Source organism: Seriola lalandi, unplaced genomic scaffold (genome assembly GCF_002814215.2).
Source record: "Seriola lalandi dorsalis isolate HSWRI2012SDOR001 ecotype SW California unplaced genomic scaffold, Sedor1 jcf7180002054872, whole genome shotgun sequence".
In the NCBI taxonomy this organism is placed as follows: Eukaryota; Metazoa; Chordata; class Actinopteri; order Carangiformes; family Carangidae; genus Seriola; species Seriola lalandi.
Genome location: NW_019525425.1, coordinates 894,848 through 913,836, shown reverse-complemented (window position 1 = coordinate 913,836; position 18,989 = coordinate 894,848). Strand labels below are relative to the sequence as shown.

Sequence of the window (18,989 nt, the reverse complement as noted above, 5' to 3'; positions counted from 1 at the left end):
GATGGAAACAACGCAGGTTTCAAACTCTTCAAAAAGGAAATGCATTCATTCAACTCGTTTATGACACGTAAACATAACAGGGCACCTTCAAGATCTGAAATCAAGTTTTTAGTGGCTTTAACGTTGATGTTATGCAAAGAAGCAGGCGGAGCAACTGATGCTTTTTGAATGAGCAATTTATAATTGACGTTTTGTATGTCTGAAAGAAGCCCTGTTCTGTTACTTAGTTAACTTATATCATTTTCATTTCATTACTGTAAATGGTAACAAAATTAATAATGTAATCTAATTTTTCATCTCACCTGTCTTAAAACTCAACAGAAGAAGCAATCCAATGAGAAATAACAAGTCCTGTGTAGCCAGTGATACAAAATACATTCTTTTATTCATTCATCATTGTAAATACGCAAAAGAAATCAATGGGAAGTATTCACACAAACAATATTTAATGGGATATAAATCTTGAGACCATTTACACACCATTTACACAAACTATTTGGAAATTAATGTGCTTTTTATTTCTTTTAGGAACTATCCTTCCGATGCATCTAGTCTGTAATATCAGTCAAAGCTATCTATGCCTTTCCCCTCTTCTCTATAAACACAGCTTTTATCATTACTACATTATTTTGCCCAACTGTGCTTGTCCTGTCTCATCCCTTTATACTCTTCTCACCTAGATCATTTTGCTGTAATGTTTAAGATTCATACTTTTATTATATGTACATGATATACATTGATTCTTAAATACATTTTCATTGTTTCCAGTCTATTTACAATATAAGAGCTTATTGGTATTTTTAAATGGTTACAAAATATGTGTATTTGATGCTCTAAAAACATTAAAGCAAAAGGAGGCAAATGTGAAATTACATGGACTATGTAGGTACTGGTTGTTTAAAGGCATGGTACTGACAAAAGCATTGCTTCACCTCCAGTACAACAGGAAACTGAACAGAGAAGAAAGTATACCGTCATATTTGAAATAACAGAAAAATATGCAAGGCCGTGTGCCATCCACAAAAATGCTGATTCGAACTGCGATTCTTTTTGAAAACATCAGGTTTATGGAGCATTTTTGTAACTCTAATCAATCTCCTCACGTCTACATTCCTACTGGCTTTGTAAACGGAAAAAATTGCACTTCCATCGTATCCTTGAATCCTGTTCATGTGATTGGAAAAGCAGAACCATCCTCTGTCTAGTATCGGAACCACTAAGTCTGCAGCAGAGCACTACCTCAGCGCAAACCGTTTTAACCCACGCAGTTGTATCACAATAGATTGCAGCTGTATCTGACAGATCAAACAAGGTTCCCACAACGGACACAATACTTTATCTCTCTTCTTGTGGCTAAAAATCGGGCGAGGAGCTAATGCCCCAGATGAAACTCATCACTCTAATGTAAATGTTCTTTAATTCTTCGCACAAGTCAAGCTCTGGAGTGAACAGTGTATGCAATTAGTTCCTCATATGATATAACCGGTATTTATGGGGTCTGGACATCGTTACTGGTTGTTAATGTCTCGCATAGTAATAGCTGAATTCTTCAAGACTTAAAGCAAACAATATGATACTGAAATTTAACAAAGCAGACAACGCATCATGGCAAAATTCAGATCCAGTAGTGAAACACATCTGATCTTTTATACAAATGGATTTTGGACTTTGGTAAAGAATGTGCTGTGCAGTAAAAAATATGGCTTCTATGTAAATATTCTACTTGTCTTATTATTAATATAAGTTGAAGCTTGATGAAAAGACTGCTACGTCTGCTGCCGCTCTATCTAGAAAAGGTCCACACCTCTCACAGCATCTACTGGCTAACTCTGTGGCTCCCTGAATGTCATCAAAATGTTTGTGTAAAATGTTTGCTGTATTTGTGAGCAAACACACCGTGAGCTCATTGATCTCACAAAGCTGTGAGGTGTATGTGTGCGTGTGGTGGTGGTGCGTGTTTGTATGTGGGTGCAGGGATGGACCACTCACAGCAAACACATTAAAGCATTCCCCATTCGCTCTGCGCTTGCTGAGTAGCGAGCTTGAACCCACGCAGTCTGTTCTGTCTCTTGTTAGTCTCTGTCTCTTACTCCTTTCCTTTTCAATACAGCCACAACCCATCCTTTAAAAAAACTTTCCCTGGCAGATGGAGACAGAGGCCTCTATGCCGACAGCAGCTGCCTCCGCTTCAGATCTTCTGGCACATGTGGAGCCTGGACTTGGACGAGGAGGTGGCGTCTTTCCACACCTTGCAGGAGAGGCCCTTGGCACAGTCACAGCGCTGGAAGATTTCCAAGCCGTGAGAGCCTTTCTTCCTCTGCTTGGTGCACACCTCTCCCAGCCTCAGCACCGGCTTGCAGATTTTGGTCCAGAAATGGCGGGCACAGCAGTAGCCCTCCGAGCAGTCAGATGAGCGCAGGCAAGGGTCGCCCTCATGCCCTAACAAAGGAAGACAAGAAACAGCACTGATCAGTGGTGAACCAGCCAACAACAAACTCCACACTGTATATCAAGTTGGCATATCTCTACTTGGAAAAACAGAAACAAATGCTTCATCAGAGACATAAAAAGACCCGCATGAAATTATAAACCATTCCAGCATCTTGGAGTTTGCTGTATAGTGCCTCAGTTAAATAAAGAAAAGGAAACGTATAATCACTGTTCATTAAGCTGTTATGTTTTCCATACGGACAAGTTTAGCAACCCTTTCTTCACATTTCAGTTCAGATTGCATTATGTGTGGCCATGTCAGAGACCAAAGAAACACATGAAGCTTTTCGACATAAATCAAGCAAACAATTTGCTTATTCTGTATATTAACCATATAGTCCCATCTGGTCTGAGTCTGATGTTCTTGGCAGGTGGTCAGTGTTACTCCGATGGATGCATAATTAGTACAATTTAGTCATGCAGTTTTTTTTTTTTTTTTGTTTTTTTTCTGTGGAAAACATTTAAATGTATATCACTTCTTGCCAAAGGCTGCTTTATCATTCAAACCAGTCGTCCTGTATCCCTGACAAAACCACACTCTGCTGATTAGTTATTTCAATATGAAGTTCCAACCATCAGCACGATGGCCTGCTAAGCCTTGACTGCTTGTTCTCTGCTTTAACACCACTGATTCCCTGGGTGGATTTTTCTCAAGCAGCGAATCGTGTTAGGCCATTATAAAGTAATAATGTTTAAGGAGAGGGAGTGAGTCAAGCACAAATAAAATGAAATGGCCTTATTTATAGCAACATCAAGTGGTGGTGTTATTTTCACATTGATTTTAGTCTTACAGCCTGCTGTCTTGAAGGTGCATTAGAGTTGGTTTAAGAGGCTCGTTAAATGCATTGCTTTATGGATAGGCCCTTACATTACCTTAAATCAGGTGACACGAACGCAAAGCAGGGGGCTCGGTGAGTTATTAGCTATAATCGTGCCAAATCTGCATTCTGTGGTTTTCACTTGTGCACCACACTATATGCGCTGTCAGGGAAAGTGTTTGCATGGGTTTGTGTAGGTGCAGAAACAGCAGGGGCATTGTGGTTTCTTCTAGGCTCCCCATGCTGTGCTTTGGGCTCCCAGACACTGACATATGAGCAGAGGGGTAATTATCAACATAGTTTGTGGACTGGCGTCGCCCATGAACTCTGTAGGGCATGCAGAAAGTGAACAACAGAAAGATTCAGCCATCCAGACCGGGTTTAGTGAGGATGACGGCAAAGGAGATGAGAAGAAAGACAAAGGTGACAGTGCTCAGAGACGGTAGGGTTTCTGGTGGACATGTTTTAAACATTACGCCACAGATATGCAAATCTTACCTTTAAGAGAATGCTTAGCATGTGCTTTGCCACTTTTCCTCCAGTTGTGGTCTTTGGTGGCGAGTTTGTTATGCTCATCTAATGCTGAGATGTGAGGTGAGAGCACACTCTCAGAGATGGGGACACAAATATCTGCAGAGAGGAAAAGATGAAAACAGAAACAGGACTTTTTAGGAGAGGTAACTGTGAAGGCAGGTTACCTCTGTCACTGTGTGCAGCTATGTCAGCTTAAAGCAAAGAAGCGCATTTTAGCAGAACCTCTGGGCATCAATTTAATGCAACTATAGTTCAGATTTCTGTTTGAAGGCATGTGTTCAGCATTATTTAAATGTATTGGCTCCTTCACTCAGTCTCTGGGCTAGATACTGTAGTACTATTTGTTCAGTGACCTACAACAAGTCACTTTTCCCAGATTATTTGCATAAAACAAGAAATCAAATTTCTAAATTGCACCCTGCAGTAACAATATAACTAAGACTGACATGAACTGGAATTGTGTGTGTGTGTGTGTGTGTGTGTGTGTGTTCATGTGTCAGGTACATACAGTTGCTGCAGCGGTTCCCAGGGCAGCACATGGCGTCTCGATGGCAGCGCTTCTTCCTCCTGCGGCAGGTGAGGCAGCGAGAGGGAGCCTGTTGAGGGCTGTGGCAGTAGCTGCCTACAGTGCACTCCTTATCATTGCTGCATGGATACACCTGCTGAGGAAAAGATGCCTTTACTCACTCTGTGAAAACATACAGTACAAACTACATAGCACGGGCACACATTCATCTTCATAAAAGAGTGGTTGGAGTGCATCATTTCAGTGATATCAGCCTTTTAAATCCACAGTATGAACAGCTCTTACCACATTGTGCATTTGAAGGAGTGTATTGGCGACAGTGTGGTTGCAGTTGCATCGCCCACCTGCTCAGATTATGTGCATGACATAAGTTGCAGTTGTGTTTCGTGTGACGTTTGTGGCTTTACATTGACAGACATGAGCAGGACTAATTCAAAAGCTCAACTACTGGTTTTCTGATCAATGCAATAAATGCTGCCTTTGATATTTGACTCTGATATATTGGCCTAAGGAAAATAAAACTATATGAAACACACACACATGTGGCTGTGATATAGATGTGAATGGCTTTCTTAATGACATCTGTGGTTTCATTCTGTTCTCATTCAGAATGATACATATCAGGATGCTACTTTCTGGAAAGATGCTGCAGACTGGCTGATGGACACATCAATCATGCAGTTCACAATCAACATCTAATGTCATTAAAATGTACGTTTCTAAAGGGAATTTACTCCAGTCTTGGGATGGCTGTTTAATGGCTCATATTTGTGATGGTGGAGATTCTGTATCTTCCCACACAAGGACATCAATATCCACCGAATTTCTACCAAATGATCAGATTGCTGTATTGCAGAAGGACTGCCGTGAAAGGAAAGAAACACCCAGCAAACACATGCTCACACAGAACTAACATAATCCCAGCCTTCCTTCTAATCGATGCACCACCAGTTGCACCATGCATTTCAGGCTGCAAAATTCATATTATAGCAAACAGTTAACAAGCCAAATAAAATGCATGTTATGTTCCTGTTTATAGGTCTTTGGAGACTCTATCCCCTGAAGACAAGACTGCTCAAACTGAATCTCTAAGGGCTGTGCTGGGTCTATTCCCTCTAGTCCACATCGGTTCTTAAATTCATATGCAATATTGCTGTGTTGAAGTGCTGTGCAAAATTTTGGTTGGATTGAAAACAAAACCAGAAAAACACTGAGAAATTGTACATTACGTAACCTGCATTGCATTATGTCGAGCAGGTATTCAATCCAAGAAAATCCTATCATATGTTATTTTATCTCATCTCTTATCTTTTCCTCAGCAGGAAAACCAGGCAATAGAAGATATCCCAGTTACTGTTGGAGTCACTTTGTTTTTCATCAAAGGTTTTCCAACAAGTTCCTCATTGTTTGAGAAGTTTGTTCTGGAAAGAGACGTTGCTGTTAAAATTTTCAATTGTAATAGTAGTAACTGTAGAAAAGCACATGAGCAACCCTCAGGTCTTTTCTGTAAGTGGACTGAAATGACCACGATAGAAAAACCACCACCTTACAAACATAAAATCCACTGTCCACAACTGTGCAAAGTACAATTAAAACCAAGCTCATTTTTTCCATAACAAATGTGTTACAATGGGAAGTTTTACTGGAACGGCTGTCTTGATATAATTCCTTGCACATGCGAGTCCTGTCGCCATTGGACTTGGAGCAGGAGCAAAGAAGCTTGACATAAATTGTATCACGAATCAAATGAACTCCTCAGACAAATGAAATAATGTCATGAATTTGCACTGAACTCATCAAAGGAGAGGGACATTTCGAACAGCTGCATCAATACTCGGGTTCCGGCTCGGGTCGGAGTAATGTCAGGCAACTATGTTTCCTCCAATGGCTGAACATCTTTATCTTATTTCAAGCTATTCAATTTGATTTCAGGGTATCGTTATTACAATGGATGGGTTGATGAGTTGTCAGACATTTGCACAATATTATACCTATTCAAATATGCAGATTAGTAGAAAGAAAAGAAAAAAAGAAAAGAAAAAGAGCCGGATATGAATTCTGACAGTGTAAATCATGTCCAGTGAAGATTGACATTAGAACAACATGTTTGGCTGGCCAGCCACATTCAGTTGGCACTGCACTGACAGATCTGATTTAGTATGGCTTACCACTGACAAACATAGAACAATAAACATACGAATGATCATGAAAGACGTTTAAATCAGAGCAAAATCATTATAGCCACAATAAATAGCAAACACCATTTGGAGTATGAAGGTCAGCTGAGAGGGGAGGCCATGCGCACAAGACCAGGCATCACTCCAAACACGAATGTACACCACATGTTTCAATAAGCTCTCAAACATATGAATATATCAGCACATTAGAAGTTGTTGCTCGGTGTCCTCGTGCTTCAGAAAGTGAACAAGATTAGACTCGTTGGACGGATGCCATACTGACTTTCTCAGGCTGGAAACACATGGAGGCAATGATAGTCGTAGAAAAATGAGCAGGAATATTAGGCTGAATGCTCATCTATCATTATGACAGATTGCCATGATGCAGATGCTTAATGTGTTGATGAAAGTAAGAAAGCCCTGGTGTTTGATGGATTCCAAATATTTCTTAATTAGTACAATGTTGAGAACTGTTCTCAGAATATTCAAAGGCCTTATTTTATAGGGGAAACACACTGATTTTACGCCATCAGTTTATTGGTTATGAGGACTACACAGGTTAGCCTGTAAAAACACTTGTATGATGTCTTCTGTGGTTCTGGAGGAGCTCCGTCAAGTGTGAGAAAATAGGCAGAGTGATGTCATTAAAGTTACCTTGGCTTGAGCTGGAGACTGCTTTTTTTTTTCTTTTTTTTTTTTAACAAAAAGTTTACACAAAAGGCATGGTGTTTGATAGACATGGCCATTTACCAGGCAGGTAGGGTCTAATAAAGATGCTATCAAGTTTATGGGAAGTGTAGTATTAAACTTCACTGAATTGCAATCTTGAAATCCAAGCTTTTCTTTGACAGTAAACATCTGAAAGAAATGGTTTGACATTTTGGGAAAGTCTTGTCTCTTTTTTGCTCACTTGAGAGTTAAATGGAAAGAAGAATCTCCTGTCGACTGGAAGCAGAGGGAAACAGTTAGCCTTGGCCTCTCCAAAGTCAGTTTCCTATTTGTTTATCCCTACATAATCAGAAATTAAAGAAACTAGAATTAATAGTTTCAGACGGGTTTACATAATGTAACTATTTTGTGCAGAACAATTTATTTGCCTGTCCAGCACTATGACTGTGGAAAGTCAAAGTTCCCACCAAGAAAAACTTATATTAATAACTCCCTGTAAAAGAGCAAATTATTCCTTTACATTTCTGTTTGTGTATGGATACAAATAGGGGAAAAGGTTACGACATATGAATTAGCTTTATTGCTGGTACAATAGGTGTATTTTTGCAGAGAGACTAGCTAACTGCTTGCTCCTGTTTCCCCTCTAAGCTAAGCTGTTAAGCTAAGCTAACCATCTCCTGGCTCCAACTCCATACTTAACACTCACATGTTAAATTAGTATTGATCCTTTCATCTAGACCTTGGCAAGAAAGCAATAAGTATTTTCCCCAAAATAAAGTCCAAAATTCTTAGGTTTTGTCAAGCTACTATGTCCAAGGTCTAGAATTAACTTTCATGATCCAACTGGGTTTTTCTGTTTTAGTGTCGACTGCTCATTCAGAGAAATATTGCCATGAACTATTGGTGTAATCACAGCTGAGGAGATGGTGAAATGCTGGAAATATATGGTCTGAAGAGAAGTTCGAGAAAGTGCAGTGGGAGTTTTTTTTCCCTGACATAAAAAATGTGCTGTTATCTAAATATGATGACAAATGGCCCCGGCCACATGCTGTAGTACTTCATACTACCTGCTCTGATTTCTATCTGTGTTTCTGGCTTGGATCGATTACAGTGCATCGCGCATGTGGGGGCAGGGGGGGTCGGGGTTAGAAGAAGAAGAAGAAGAACGGGGCTCACCTCTTCCATCATGACTCAAACCACAAGACAGCCCTTTGAAACCCAATGATACAAGGCTGACCCCCAAATCACGGCAGATAATCTCGCCTTATCTTGTCATGTTTTAAAATGCCTTATTCGCAACTTCTGAGAGACAGGGCTTCATTTGGATGCATCTCATTCATCTCACATCTTTTTTCTGTTGCTCCCTTATTTTTCCCTAGACAGCTTTCGCACATAAAAGCGCTGCCTTGGACCCTGCGCAGGAAGTGGGCTGAGAACTGTGTACTCTGCAGCCTCTCTTGGTATGCTGGTGAGACGATAAAGGCAGAGACAGACATAGAGCCATAAGGGAAGCCCCCTGGCCCTGTCTCGTGATGCTTTCGTGCTGGTAAAGCGCCGTGACTTTGAAGAGGAAACTTACATGTGCGGGAGCAACAATCTACAAGGGATTTACTACAGGATATACAGGGCTTTGAACCCTCCCCCCTGGTCTCAGGATCTCTTATTTATCTCTGTACAGTCATTTCAAAGTGCTGATATGATTTGCATAAAAATAAAGTCTCTTCTGCTTAGTTGGCGTGTGAGGGTTTCAGATTTAGGGACAGGATGAAAATAATTGGAAAAGTGAGGGGGGTTTCACTTTGCAAACAAAGCAAGGCCGTTTCCCAGCAATACTCATGGGGTCTTTGAATCCTCCCACTGACCATCCCCCACAATAATATACAAGTATTAAATTGTTTAACCATGTACCCCAATTTAAGACACACAAGGACAAAGTAAGGTGACGTTATAGAGTGACAAAGTCCACACAGGAGGTCCATGCGGATGGTCAACAACACATCAGACTTTAACACAGGAAACCATTGTTTATTTCCCATTTCCAACCGACAGTTAACTTTGCATTGTTTTTTCTTTTTTTTTTAACATGACCACAACCATTCCCTATCTTTAACCAAGTGTTCATTATTGTAACTATGACTACAAAGGTTCCCCTAACCTGAACTAAGGGATCATTTTAACCCAAACATCAATGTTTTCCCAACTTTAATTTTAAGGGCTTTTGTCACTAAACCAAACCAGGTCGATTTTGTGTCTAAACCTAACCAAACCATAACCATAGCATTGTCACATCATAAAACAGAGTTATTCTTCAACAATGATTTGGAACCATTTTGGAAAGCATCAGATGAAAAAACGTGCAGGCGTTGGGTGTTGCTCCATAGGTCATGGACAAACAACATAGTTTTATGTTTAATAGGAGGCAATTTAAACTCAATGAAACTTCTGACGTGGGCCAGCAACGAACACGTTAATAAAGCCTGAGACAGAGCTGTTGTTCTCTGCATGTGACAAAGTGTATCTGCATAAACCATGGAACATGAGAACGATATATTTTTATGTACTTATTCATGATATTGCAAAGGAAGGCAGAGTGAAAATTCAAGGTGAAAAAAATATATAAATAATGCTTCCCTGCTCTCCTTGAAAAGAAGTCTGCCCTCACCTTTTCTGACCCCCTCTCCCTCCTTAATAATCCTTTACCATTTCTATATGAGTAACAAGGTAGAGCATTTCATATATGCTGTATTTGCATTAGTTATCTGGAACAAAAAGCAACAAAAAAAAAACCCCACAATGAACCTAAAGCCAAGGACTTCTTCACACATTTGTACCACATCCACACTTTTCGAGCTCCGTGTCATGATTGCACTTGACCTTCAGAGATCAAGCACGTAACCTGAAACTGTGAATGGTGTTAATGAGTGGCAGGGGCCTCTGGCAGGGGCCAGAGTCAAATAAACGATGTCACTGAACAAACAAACTTCATATGCCCTGAAAGCACAGACAGCCAGTATCAGATTACATAGGGATGGCTGCGCACAAGTCACTCTTACAAACCATGTCTTCAAACACAGCTCTGTGTCTTTCATCACTCAAAACACATGTGTTTATGGGCATTTCTCATTTGAGCGCAGGGACCCAAAGTCTCCAAAAACTAGACCCTCCTTAAGTTAAGTATACATTCTGGGTTGATCTTATTCCTCGGACACGAAGAAAGGCACACTGTCACCGCACATGAGCACTGTCTTCAAAGACTATCAAAGGCAAGGGGAACGCTCTCGATGGTAAATCTAGGAGGTGTGTTGCTCTAAAAGGTGTAATCCTGTGAAATGAGATGTGCACCGGTCTCCTCTCCCATTAACAGGTCCAATTAAAGTAAAAGAGGTCGCAATAGGAGGCCCCTAATGGCTCCAGCGCAGGGCCCACACGGTGCCCAAGGGACACACAGACTGGGAAAGGCCACAGGACAGGAGGGCCGAAGCACAAACGAAGCCGAGCGCTAACAAGCAGTCACACCTCTCGCTGCCTTTTCTCTCTCTTTCTCAGCTCATTAGGATCACTAAACAGTCATTTTAGGTTGGGGAGGAGGAGGTAGGCAGGGCTCAGGGAGAGAAAAGACGTGGCTGTACTTTTATAGCCAGAGCCCTCAGAGATTGCCTGTTAAAGTGATCCCTGTGTTTAATTAAATAAAGCAACTAGTTAAGGCTGCTGATGTTTTACAGACATGTACTGCATGAATGCAGCCACGCTGTCGGTTCCCTTGTGGGTTCAGAGGTTACAGTGGTGAGCACTGCCTGCCCGTGCTATCCATTTCTGTTGGTTCCCTTCCAAGGAGCCAACAGTGCCACCCACGAGCGCCGGCTGTCAAGGTCTTAGAGGTTTTGGTTTTGTCGGTTTTACTCCAGTCAGGCTGATGTGAAAAGGGCTGAGACAACGGGGAAAACACTCAGCAGTTTGCGCTGACTCAACGCCAAGGGATAGCCAGAACCTGACCCTGGTTTCTGAGTGATTAATATAACCCTTATCGCCAAACGTTGTCAGCAGCTGCAGGAAATAAAAGCACATTAAGCTGTCAAATGCTTCCTATAACCGAGGGCTTCAACCAGCGTTTCTAATCTGATGGATAAAACACCAAATTACACCCTTGTTTCCTGCTTCAGCGGCTTGTCTCCACAGGGTGGCTGGACTCTCTCCCTCGATAATTTGCTGCATCTGAAAGTAAGCCAATGAGGGCAGTTTATTGGAAGATTTTTGTAATTTTCTGCACTTTTCTCTAAATGTCAGGGGATTTATCAGGCCCCCAAACAGCTGCCTCACACCGTGTAAAAATGATGTCTGTTCTCGTGTTTGACTACGGATTATAGAGGGGATAGTAGGCAAAAAGAAAAAGAAAGAAAGAATTGAGTGAGAAAAATGGACATGGTGGTGAATTATTATGATTCTCACTCACATAACTGGCAAGCTCACAATCACATCCATCCGTAACCCACTGCAAACTCTCCAGAGGTGTGATAATCCGCCAACTATTCCTCACCAATTGTAACAAACTCAACAGCATGACAACTTGACCATAAATCTACCTGCTGGATATTGGCACTGAGGTTTCCCATAAAGCAGATGAAGAGAAATTTGAGTTGATGCATACCCATTTTCCACACTTACACCAAGGCCAAGGCCAATACCAAGGCCTTAATCAGCAGTAATTCACCTCAGAAATGCAGATGGACATGAAAATATTTTGGGGTGCCTGCTGTGAAACACTTTAAAAGAGAGAATGACTGAGTAATATGTTGTTTTGTGTTATTCAGCTTGCTTCAAGGCTGTAATCGGAGCTGTACACCTATTAAGAAAGATAATAAGTATGCATGTAATCGCTCTTGAGCTAAATCTATGCCACACACTGCCATTACAACCTCACAGTGGAGGCAGACGTGTTATCTTTGATTTATTCTGCTCATAAATGGCCACTGTATGATGAGAGACAGAAGGTCAGTGACGTTTGCCTGCCAGCGTCAAGCCGCGATCTGGCCAGGGCAGAGCTGAAGCTGTTACTCTACAACTCTGGAAAACCTCCTGGCAACCAGAACACACACACACACACACACACACACACACACACACACATACATATATACCTCCCTCCTGCCACAAATGCTATTAACCATCTTCATTTGCACACCCTAACCATCCACAATGGCATTTTACTTTTATAACAGTATGGTGGTCTCTGCACACATATATTGTTTCCCCTCAGTCCACCCTTCCAAACCGCTCCAGATTATTGCAATGGCAAAGATGTAAGCAGGCGTTCAAATTGAGGTCTGGCAGTGCTGCTTGAGGTTGGATCTCCACACTCCGCAGAGAAGAGAAAGTGGCTTTTCCATAATTTTCTTCTGTCTGAGCTGGATGTCAGAGCGCTGCTCTCAGCACTACGTACTCCACTGATATCCAACACTATCGCTGCTGCAAGTGATATTACAGACGGTTGAGGCGGCCAAATGTATAAACACAAGTCAGTGTTAAATCTAGAGGGCAAGTCCATCAAGCAGAATGAAAATGCTTCAAAAGTAAGGACAAGGGTAATCAGCTGTTTCAGTGGGCTGATACACAGACTGTCTGCTGAGGGGGATGTGGTGGAGATGTGGCAGTGCCATCTACTGCTCAGCAACATACTGTGAGGCATCAACAGTATCTTTTAGAACAACATAATCATACTCTTCCATTTTTACTTAAAGCGTACAGTTAGTGGTGATCTTTTCAGTAAATCAACATTTCAGGAAGGCCTTTTTGTCGTTTTGTTGTTTTTTATGTTTGACTGACATGTCATGTTTCTTTTCTTCACGGATATCAGTTTTCCAACCTCCTTTCAAAAGCTAAAACTAAAACATCCACTTCTCTAAGAAATGATTTAGTGTATTTCCCACTTCTTAATTCCCAACTTGCTAAAAATTACCCATGATGTTCACAACTTTTTTTTAAGTTTCCCAGGATGAAAGCAGCCAAATCTTTTGGTCCCACGTTTGCTGTCAAACTACAATAATATGGCACTTTGTTGAAACAGAAGGAATTGATAACTCTTTGAGTGGGTATTAAGTGGTTGGTAAGAGTATCCCTCAGAGGCCCCACAGTAAGAATCTCATAATCCCAGCAAGCGTCTGGACCACTTTAATGACACTAAGACCCAGACAGAAAATTACACCAAGTGTTAACTTTTTCTCACATTTCTGTTGGCATTAATGATTTACTGTGGAAGTGCGCTGCACCCGGCTGTGGCGTCAGGTCTGAACGGCAATTAGGGTTTATGAGGGGTCCAATCCCTGCAATTTCCAATAACGATTCACACGTGAGAGATTTTGTTCTAATGGCATAAGGCTATTTTACTTGTTCAGCTCAAGAAACTCCACGGACACAGTTCTCAAGACGTGACGCACAATTACGCGCGACTATGTACATGGACATCACACTCATAATCGAATTAAAATTTAAAAGATGCCAGCTGTATTAGAATAAGTAAGTACTACAAGTTATTATGACCACTAATAATAAATGATTCCACTGGCCCTTATACTTCTAACCGGTTTCAGGTTGTGCGTAAACATTAGTCCGGCCTATCCATTTATAAATTTAATATAATAATATACAAGATTATTCAAATTACCTGCACAAGGATGTTATGTTTCTTCGTGATCCCGCTGTGGACAGTGGCGGACCCGTTTGTTGCGGGTGTGGGTGTCTCTTCCAACAGAGCTGGCTTGATGGAGTTCGCCTTCGGGCGCGCCTCAGACACCTGGGATGTCCCCGTCCTCAGTGCAGCGACGAGAAACATCAAAACACAGCATCTATTCCATGTAGAGACGAGCATCCTTGAGAAAAAAAAATACTGAAATATCAAAAAAAAAAAAAAAAAAAGAGGCAAAATCACTTGAAAAACCTGAACTTTGGGCGCAGAAGAACGATGTTTCTCAGCGAGAAGTGTGCGCTCTGACAGTGTCCATGCGTCACGCTTGCCCGACTACAAAATAAGAGTCGTAGTGATGAGGCCAAGTTTTTGTTCCTGAAAATCAGATATTCAGAAGAATGACTGCCATCGACACAGCCACCTGAAAACACAGAGCCCAGTGTAGAAGGGAAACAGTGAATAATAGAATCTGTTAAAATGGTGATGCTCTGAGGGTCAGAGAGAAACTTGACAAGAGGTTTCCACTTTGTCTCTGTCTGTGAGTGAGCACTTAGCCCCGCAGCCGGGTGTTTTATGATCTCGGATACTTTCTTTTTATAGGATTGTAATGAGTTTGCTTCCTCCGCCCCTATTCACAACTGACAAAGAATGAAACTGATCTGTGTGCGGCACTGCTGCTTGCGCATTGTCGTCTCGACACCGGCACCAGGAGCCCCGTTGGGAAAAATCTATAAAATTATACACTGTGTATTTTAACTGGGCGCTTGACCCTTTTTACTGCGAGGCGGTTGGGCGCATAGGAAATGGAAAAAAAAGCCAGAGTCAGCGCTGGTCTAAAGAGGGTTTGTAGGTAACGTGGAACATTTTCTATAATCACAAGAACGAATCCGTGTTTCTGGGAAATTGTTACCTGTGTGCCTAAAAATGTAAAAATATTCACATTCAACACATATGAAAGCTGGGGCTGGGTTTGTCACTGAAATGATGCTCTGACAAATGTGAAATAAATAAACAGGATGCGGTTCAGGGTCCATTTAAGCAGCATTCCGGAATAACTTAGAATAAAAAAAAAATCTGATAACCATTGTTTTCGCCCTGTGGGATAGGCATCCCTCATGATGCAAAGGAATGCCAATGGTGATAAAGTTAGTGATATAAGTATTATAGAGGCGCCTTTGTGTGATTCTTAGAGTCCTGTATCAGGATTGAGTTATATTCATGTTGGTTAGATGATAATACATGTGCAGATACAATGAACTCTTTCAGTTTCAGGCAGGTAAAGCCCATGATTTTGGAAGAATACTGTGTTTAGTGCAGGGACACAAGTCCTGCCGGGAGATTATTCATTTTGCTGATGTTATCAGTTTTACAACTCTGAATCTGTATTAATGTATGCCTCCTACTGCCCTTCACCATACCATGTATGTACATTGTTTTGCTGTGATCATAATCATCCTCTCAGTGCAACAACCCTTTGCTTTCTGAAAATGAAAAATATGATGCACAAATAGAGACCACAGTGCATATAAATCAAGCACAAAATCCATCTTATCGACATTAAAAAATATATATTAAAAGCAGCCAGTCCCCAAAACCGTCTTTCCCACAATGGCTCTATGAGTCTGTGCCTAATAATGCTTTAGTCTTCACACAAGTTGCAACCATCTATTCAAGGCTGGAAGCTCGGCTGGGCTGGGATGAAACCAATATACCGGTAAAGGCTTCTGACCTCAAAAGCGATCCATCACAGGCTCCAATTCAAAGTGTCAAGTTCTTTTGTTTGAGACAATGGACAACCAACTGAACTGGGGAGTGGGAGGAAGTATTGGACTTGTTTGATGTAACTGTAGATGCTTAGAGGTGATACTACCTTTGTCACCCGAGTGCACAGTGATTTACCTTGAAAGACAGACAGCAGACAGTTGCTTTTTGCAGAAATACGTTTTTAAAGCCATCTTTCATTTTTCAAGACAATGTCGGACATAAAGTTTAGATATTTCAGAAAAAAGTGAGACTCCAGATAATAAACTTCAAATGAATAAGTAGAACCACCTTTGTGAAGATTTCATTATTGTGTTTGGTGGGATAAATTTAAGATTATGTTCAAAATAAAGAAGAAAAATAGAAACAAACGCTCACAGCAAAAACTTTGATTTGATTTATCCCTTAAACGCTGGGTGATGCCCATCTGGATTTTGTCTGCCTGCAATGCTGCTGATTAAACAGCTGAAAAAGTCCCTGAAGAGAGGGCGAAAGTGGCTCACAGTGAACCGGAGGACCAGAGCACAGAGGGTTTGGAGCATTTCAAACACATTCATCACTTTAATACATGCAAGCAGTAAAGAGGAGACACTTAAAATGACATACTGCTGAAACTCTGGAGGGCAAAAACCAGCATGTTGATGCTCTGGTGCTGATAAGTGTGGAGATGTCCAGAGGAACCACAGCAGATGAGACGTGACAGGCCTGAGTAACAGATGAGAAAGTATCCTGATGGAGGGAAGGTGATGTGAATGTTTTGGACAGCGACGCTTCTGGTGCCTTACATAAAGGTTCTGCATGTGGTAACTTTTTAGGGATTTGAGTATACCCCCTGGTGCTTTGTCACTTTTTTTTTCCCACACTGTGGATTAACAGACATCTTTTGAGGATGTCACCATTAACTTTAAAAAAAAAAAAAGTAATCTTTAAAATAAAAAGAGAGGAAACAGACTGTGTTTCTTCGCAGATATGCAGAGAAGAGCACCTGGGCCAAGATCTGTGATTGTTTTCCTGGCCCTCTAAATTGGCAAGAGTTTACCGTGGGATTATCATGTGTTCTGCTATGCAATCATCACCCCAGCCTCCACACAGTAATCACATTGTGACCACTATCATCCAGCGTTAATACTCTGGCGACACAGTCGTTGCTGAGTCTCAGATGTTGAGAAATCCAAACCATCTGTAAAATGATCAGTTTCACCTGAACTGACAAGGGATAATGCAAATCACTGCTGATGTGCAATCTGTTTTGATCGGAAGATTAAAGTCATATCATGGCAGGTACACTCCCCTGATGCCACACTGGAAAACTCTGGCAAGACCTTCAGGTGAAACATAACGGGAAAAGGTCTTCTCCAGTGGAATAATGGTAGCCTAATGTTAATGTTGACAGAGACACTTATGCGGCACAGCTGGTCATCCACCAGGCGCCACAGATTCAGTCTTTGGCTGACATGACCGAGTGTTTGGGGCTAGCGTCATAAATATTGTTTGACTGGTTGAAGCCTTAGATTGTTCTGTTGAGTCAGACTCACTTCCCTATTGCTTAGTTAAAGCTGCTCTGATGACATGTCTATCTAAAATGTGAGAGTGGTTTCTCGTAGATTACCCCACAGACACGATCATTTTGCAGTTCCCCTAAGCTTCACAAAACATTTCAGCATATTTCAGCTCGTTTTGATTTTACAACCTGCAACTTTAAAGTTCAGAGTCAATATCACTGCTCCCCCTCTCCATCATCTCCAGATGCAGCAGGCAGCTGCTTTCAGCAAAAGAAAAAAAAAACTAAAATAACCCAATAACGACAATGAGTTCATAAACATAGTGAATCGTTTAGAGTGTGAAAAAGCCCAATATTGATAGACTTTTTTGGAGACCAATGGGAAGCTCAATGGTGACTAATTGGAATTACATTCATCAGGTGGACACAAACGATTGAATTGAAGTTGTCTGTTGGTAACTGAGAGATTTGGTCAAACATTGTGACACATTGCTGGATTGTCGAAAAGAGAATATCCTTCATTGATAAAAAAGGACTTTTTAAAATATCCTGAAGCACCTTTTTTTTTTTTAATTTTTGAACACGTTTGGTAAGTTCACTGATCAGTTTCTTGCATTGCAATTTCTCTGATGATCCAAAGTGTTACACAAAACTAAAACCTTTTGTCCACAAGAATGTTCAGCCAGAGAAAAGGTGACGTTCTACAAGGTTGAATTATGCTTTTTTTTCCTCTCTTTCTTTTTATTTAACCTAAAATGTAATGGCATGTCAGTGTAGCCACTGAGGCAAAGCAGGGAAGATTTATTTGTGTAGCACCTTTCAAACACAAAGCCAGTTCAAAGCACATTTAAAACAAACTGACTACATTAGCTTTAAGCTACAGGTAAACTTCAGTGTCCACATTCTTTAACAATTCTAATTTAAAAGTTAAATTCAAGTCTAAGAACTCCTTCTCTTCCCTGACATCCGCTTGCTGAGTTTAGTCTAATATACAATAAAGCTTTAAATGGCAATGGCACAAGGGATAAACCCAATACTGTGACATTCATAAGAGTAGTAGTCTGTAGACACAACATCTTACATGCTGTGAGATGTCAAATTTGAGAATAAAATTCTTGGATAGGAATTAAAGTGTTTATGGTTTGATCCTTTCATGTAACTGAAAACAGTGTAAACCAGTTTCACTGTGGCACATTGGCTCACTGCGAGACTGGTTCTTATTAATGGATCACACAGTCCAGGACTGGTTTCACCCTCCTCTCCTGGTTGACCACCCGCAGCTACGCATCGGTACAACACATCAGTCGGCCCACCCTGACTCTGCCTTTGATTCCAGGTCGTTCAGAAACGTGGGTGTTTATGTTCTGTGCAGGCTATGGGCTTCCCCACAGTTGAGACCCAGCAACATGTCTGTAAATCATGCTTTGTTAGTGCAGTGGAGCTCAGTGAAAGACTGTCTTGCTGACTTTGACGTGACTCACACAGAACATGCATATGGACTACACCCACACTGGATGATAAACAAATGATCCAAGAGCCTGTCTCTCTTCTTTAGTAGATCACTACCTCAGTGTCCAGCAGATGTGAGCAGGCAGCCTCATGACGTGGGTCATACAGCAGGTGGCTAACCATTAGAGCGACGGGCCAAGAGGAAGCAGGTCTTGTTCCAGAAAATGAAACATTTGGATGTTGTTTTGATTTTAAATGCAGATGACTCCTCTTATTTTTATTACCGGAATCTTTCAGGATGACCTTGATGATGGATTATGTGGTAATCTCGTCTCATTAAGAGTTGTTTCTGAACGGGATTTTGGCTTGTTTATTCCACCACCAC

The 18,989-nt window shown here is 41.2% G+C and overlaps 1 protein-coding gene across 2 annotated transcripts; it reads right to left on the bottom strand.

The window, feature by feature from the left end:
- Nucleotides 1-366: 366 nt before the first annotated feature.
- dkk2 (dickkopf WNT signaling pathway inhibitor 2) lies at nt 367-14,459 on the bottom strand. Of its 2 annotated transcripts, none has more exons than XM_023428188.2 (4): nt 13,873-14,459; nt 4,351-4,504; nt 3,807-3,938; nt 367-2,439 (listed from the first exon to the last, which is right to left on the bottom strand). In XM_023428188.2, the coding sequence occupies exons 1-4, from the start codon at nt 14,074-14,076 to the stop codon at nt 2,189-2,191; spliced, it is 741 nt and encodes a 246-aa protein (XP_023283956.1). In that variant the 5' UTR covers nt 14,077-14,459; the 3' UTR covers nt 367-2,188. The 2 variants fall into 2 exon arrangements, with proteins under 2 accessions (XP_023283956.1, XP_087035952.1); XM_087179826.1 differs by having other exon boundaries at nt 4,351-4,501.
- Nucleotides 14,460-18,989: the final 4,530 nt, after the last annotated feature.

What these genes read in the sequence shown, in the direction of transcription:
- dkk2 (XM_023428188.2), bottom strand. Translation starts at nt 14,076, where the DNA reads ATGCTCGTCTCTACATGGAATAGATGCTGTGTTTTGATGTTTCTCGTC. An exon ending in AACATAACATCCTTGTGCAG is followed by an intron (nt 4,505 to 13,872) that starts GTAATTTGAATA and finishes TCTTTTCCTCAG; the next exon opens with CAGGTGTATCCATGCAGCAA. An exon ending in TGGGAACCGCTGCAGCAACT is followed by an intron (nt 3,939 to 4,350) that starts GTATGTACCTGA and finishes TCCTCTCTGCAG; the next exon opens with ATATTTGTGTCCCCATCTCT.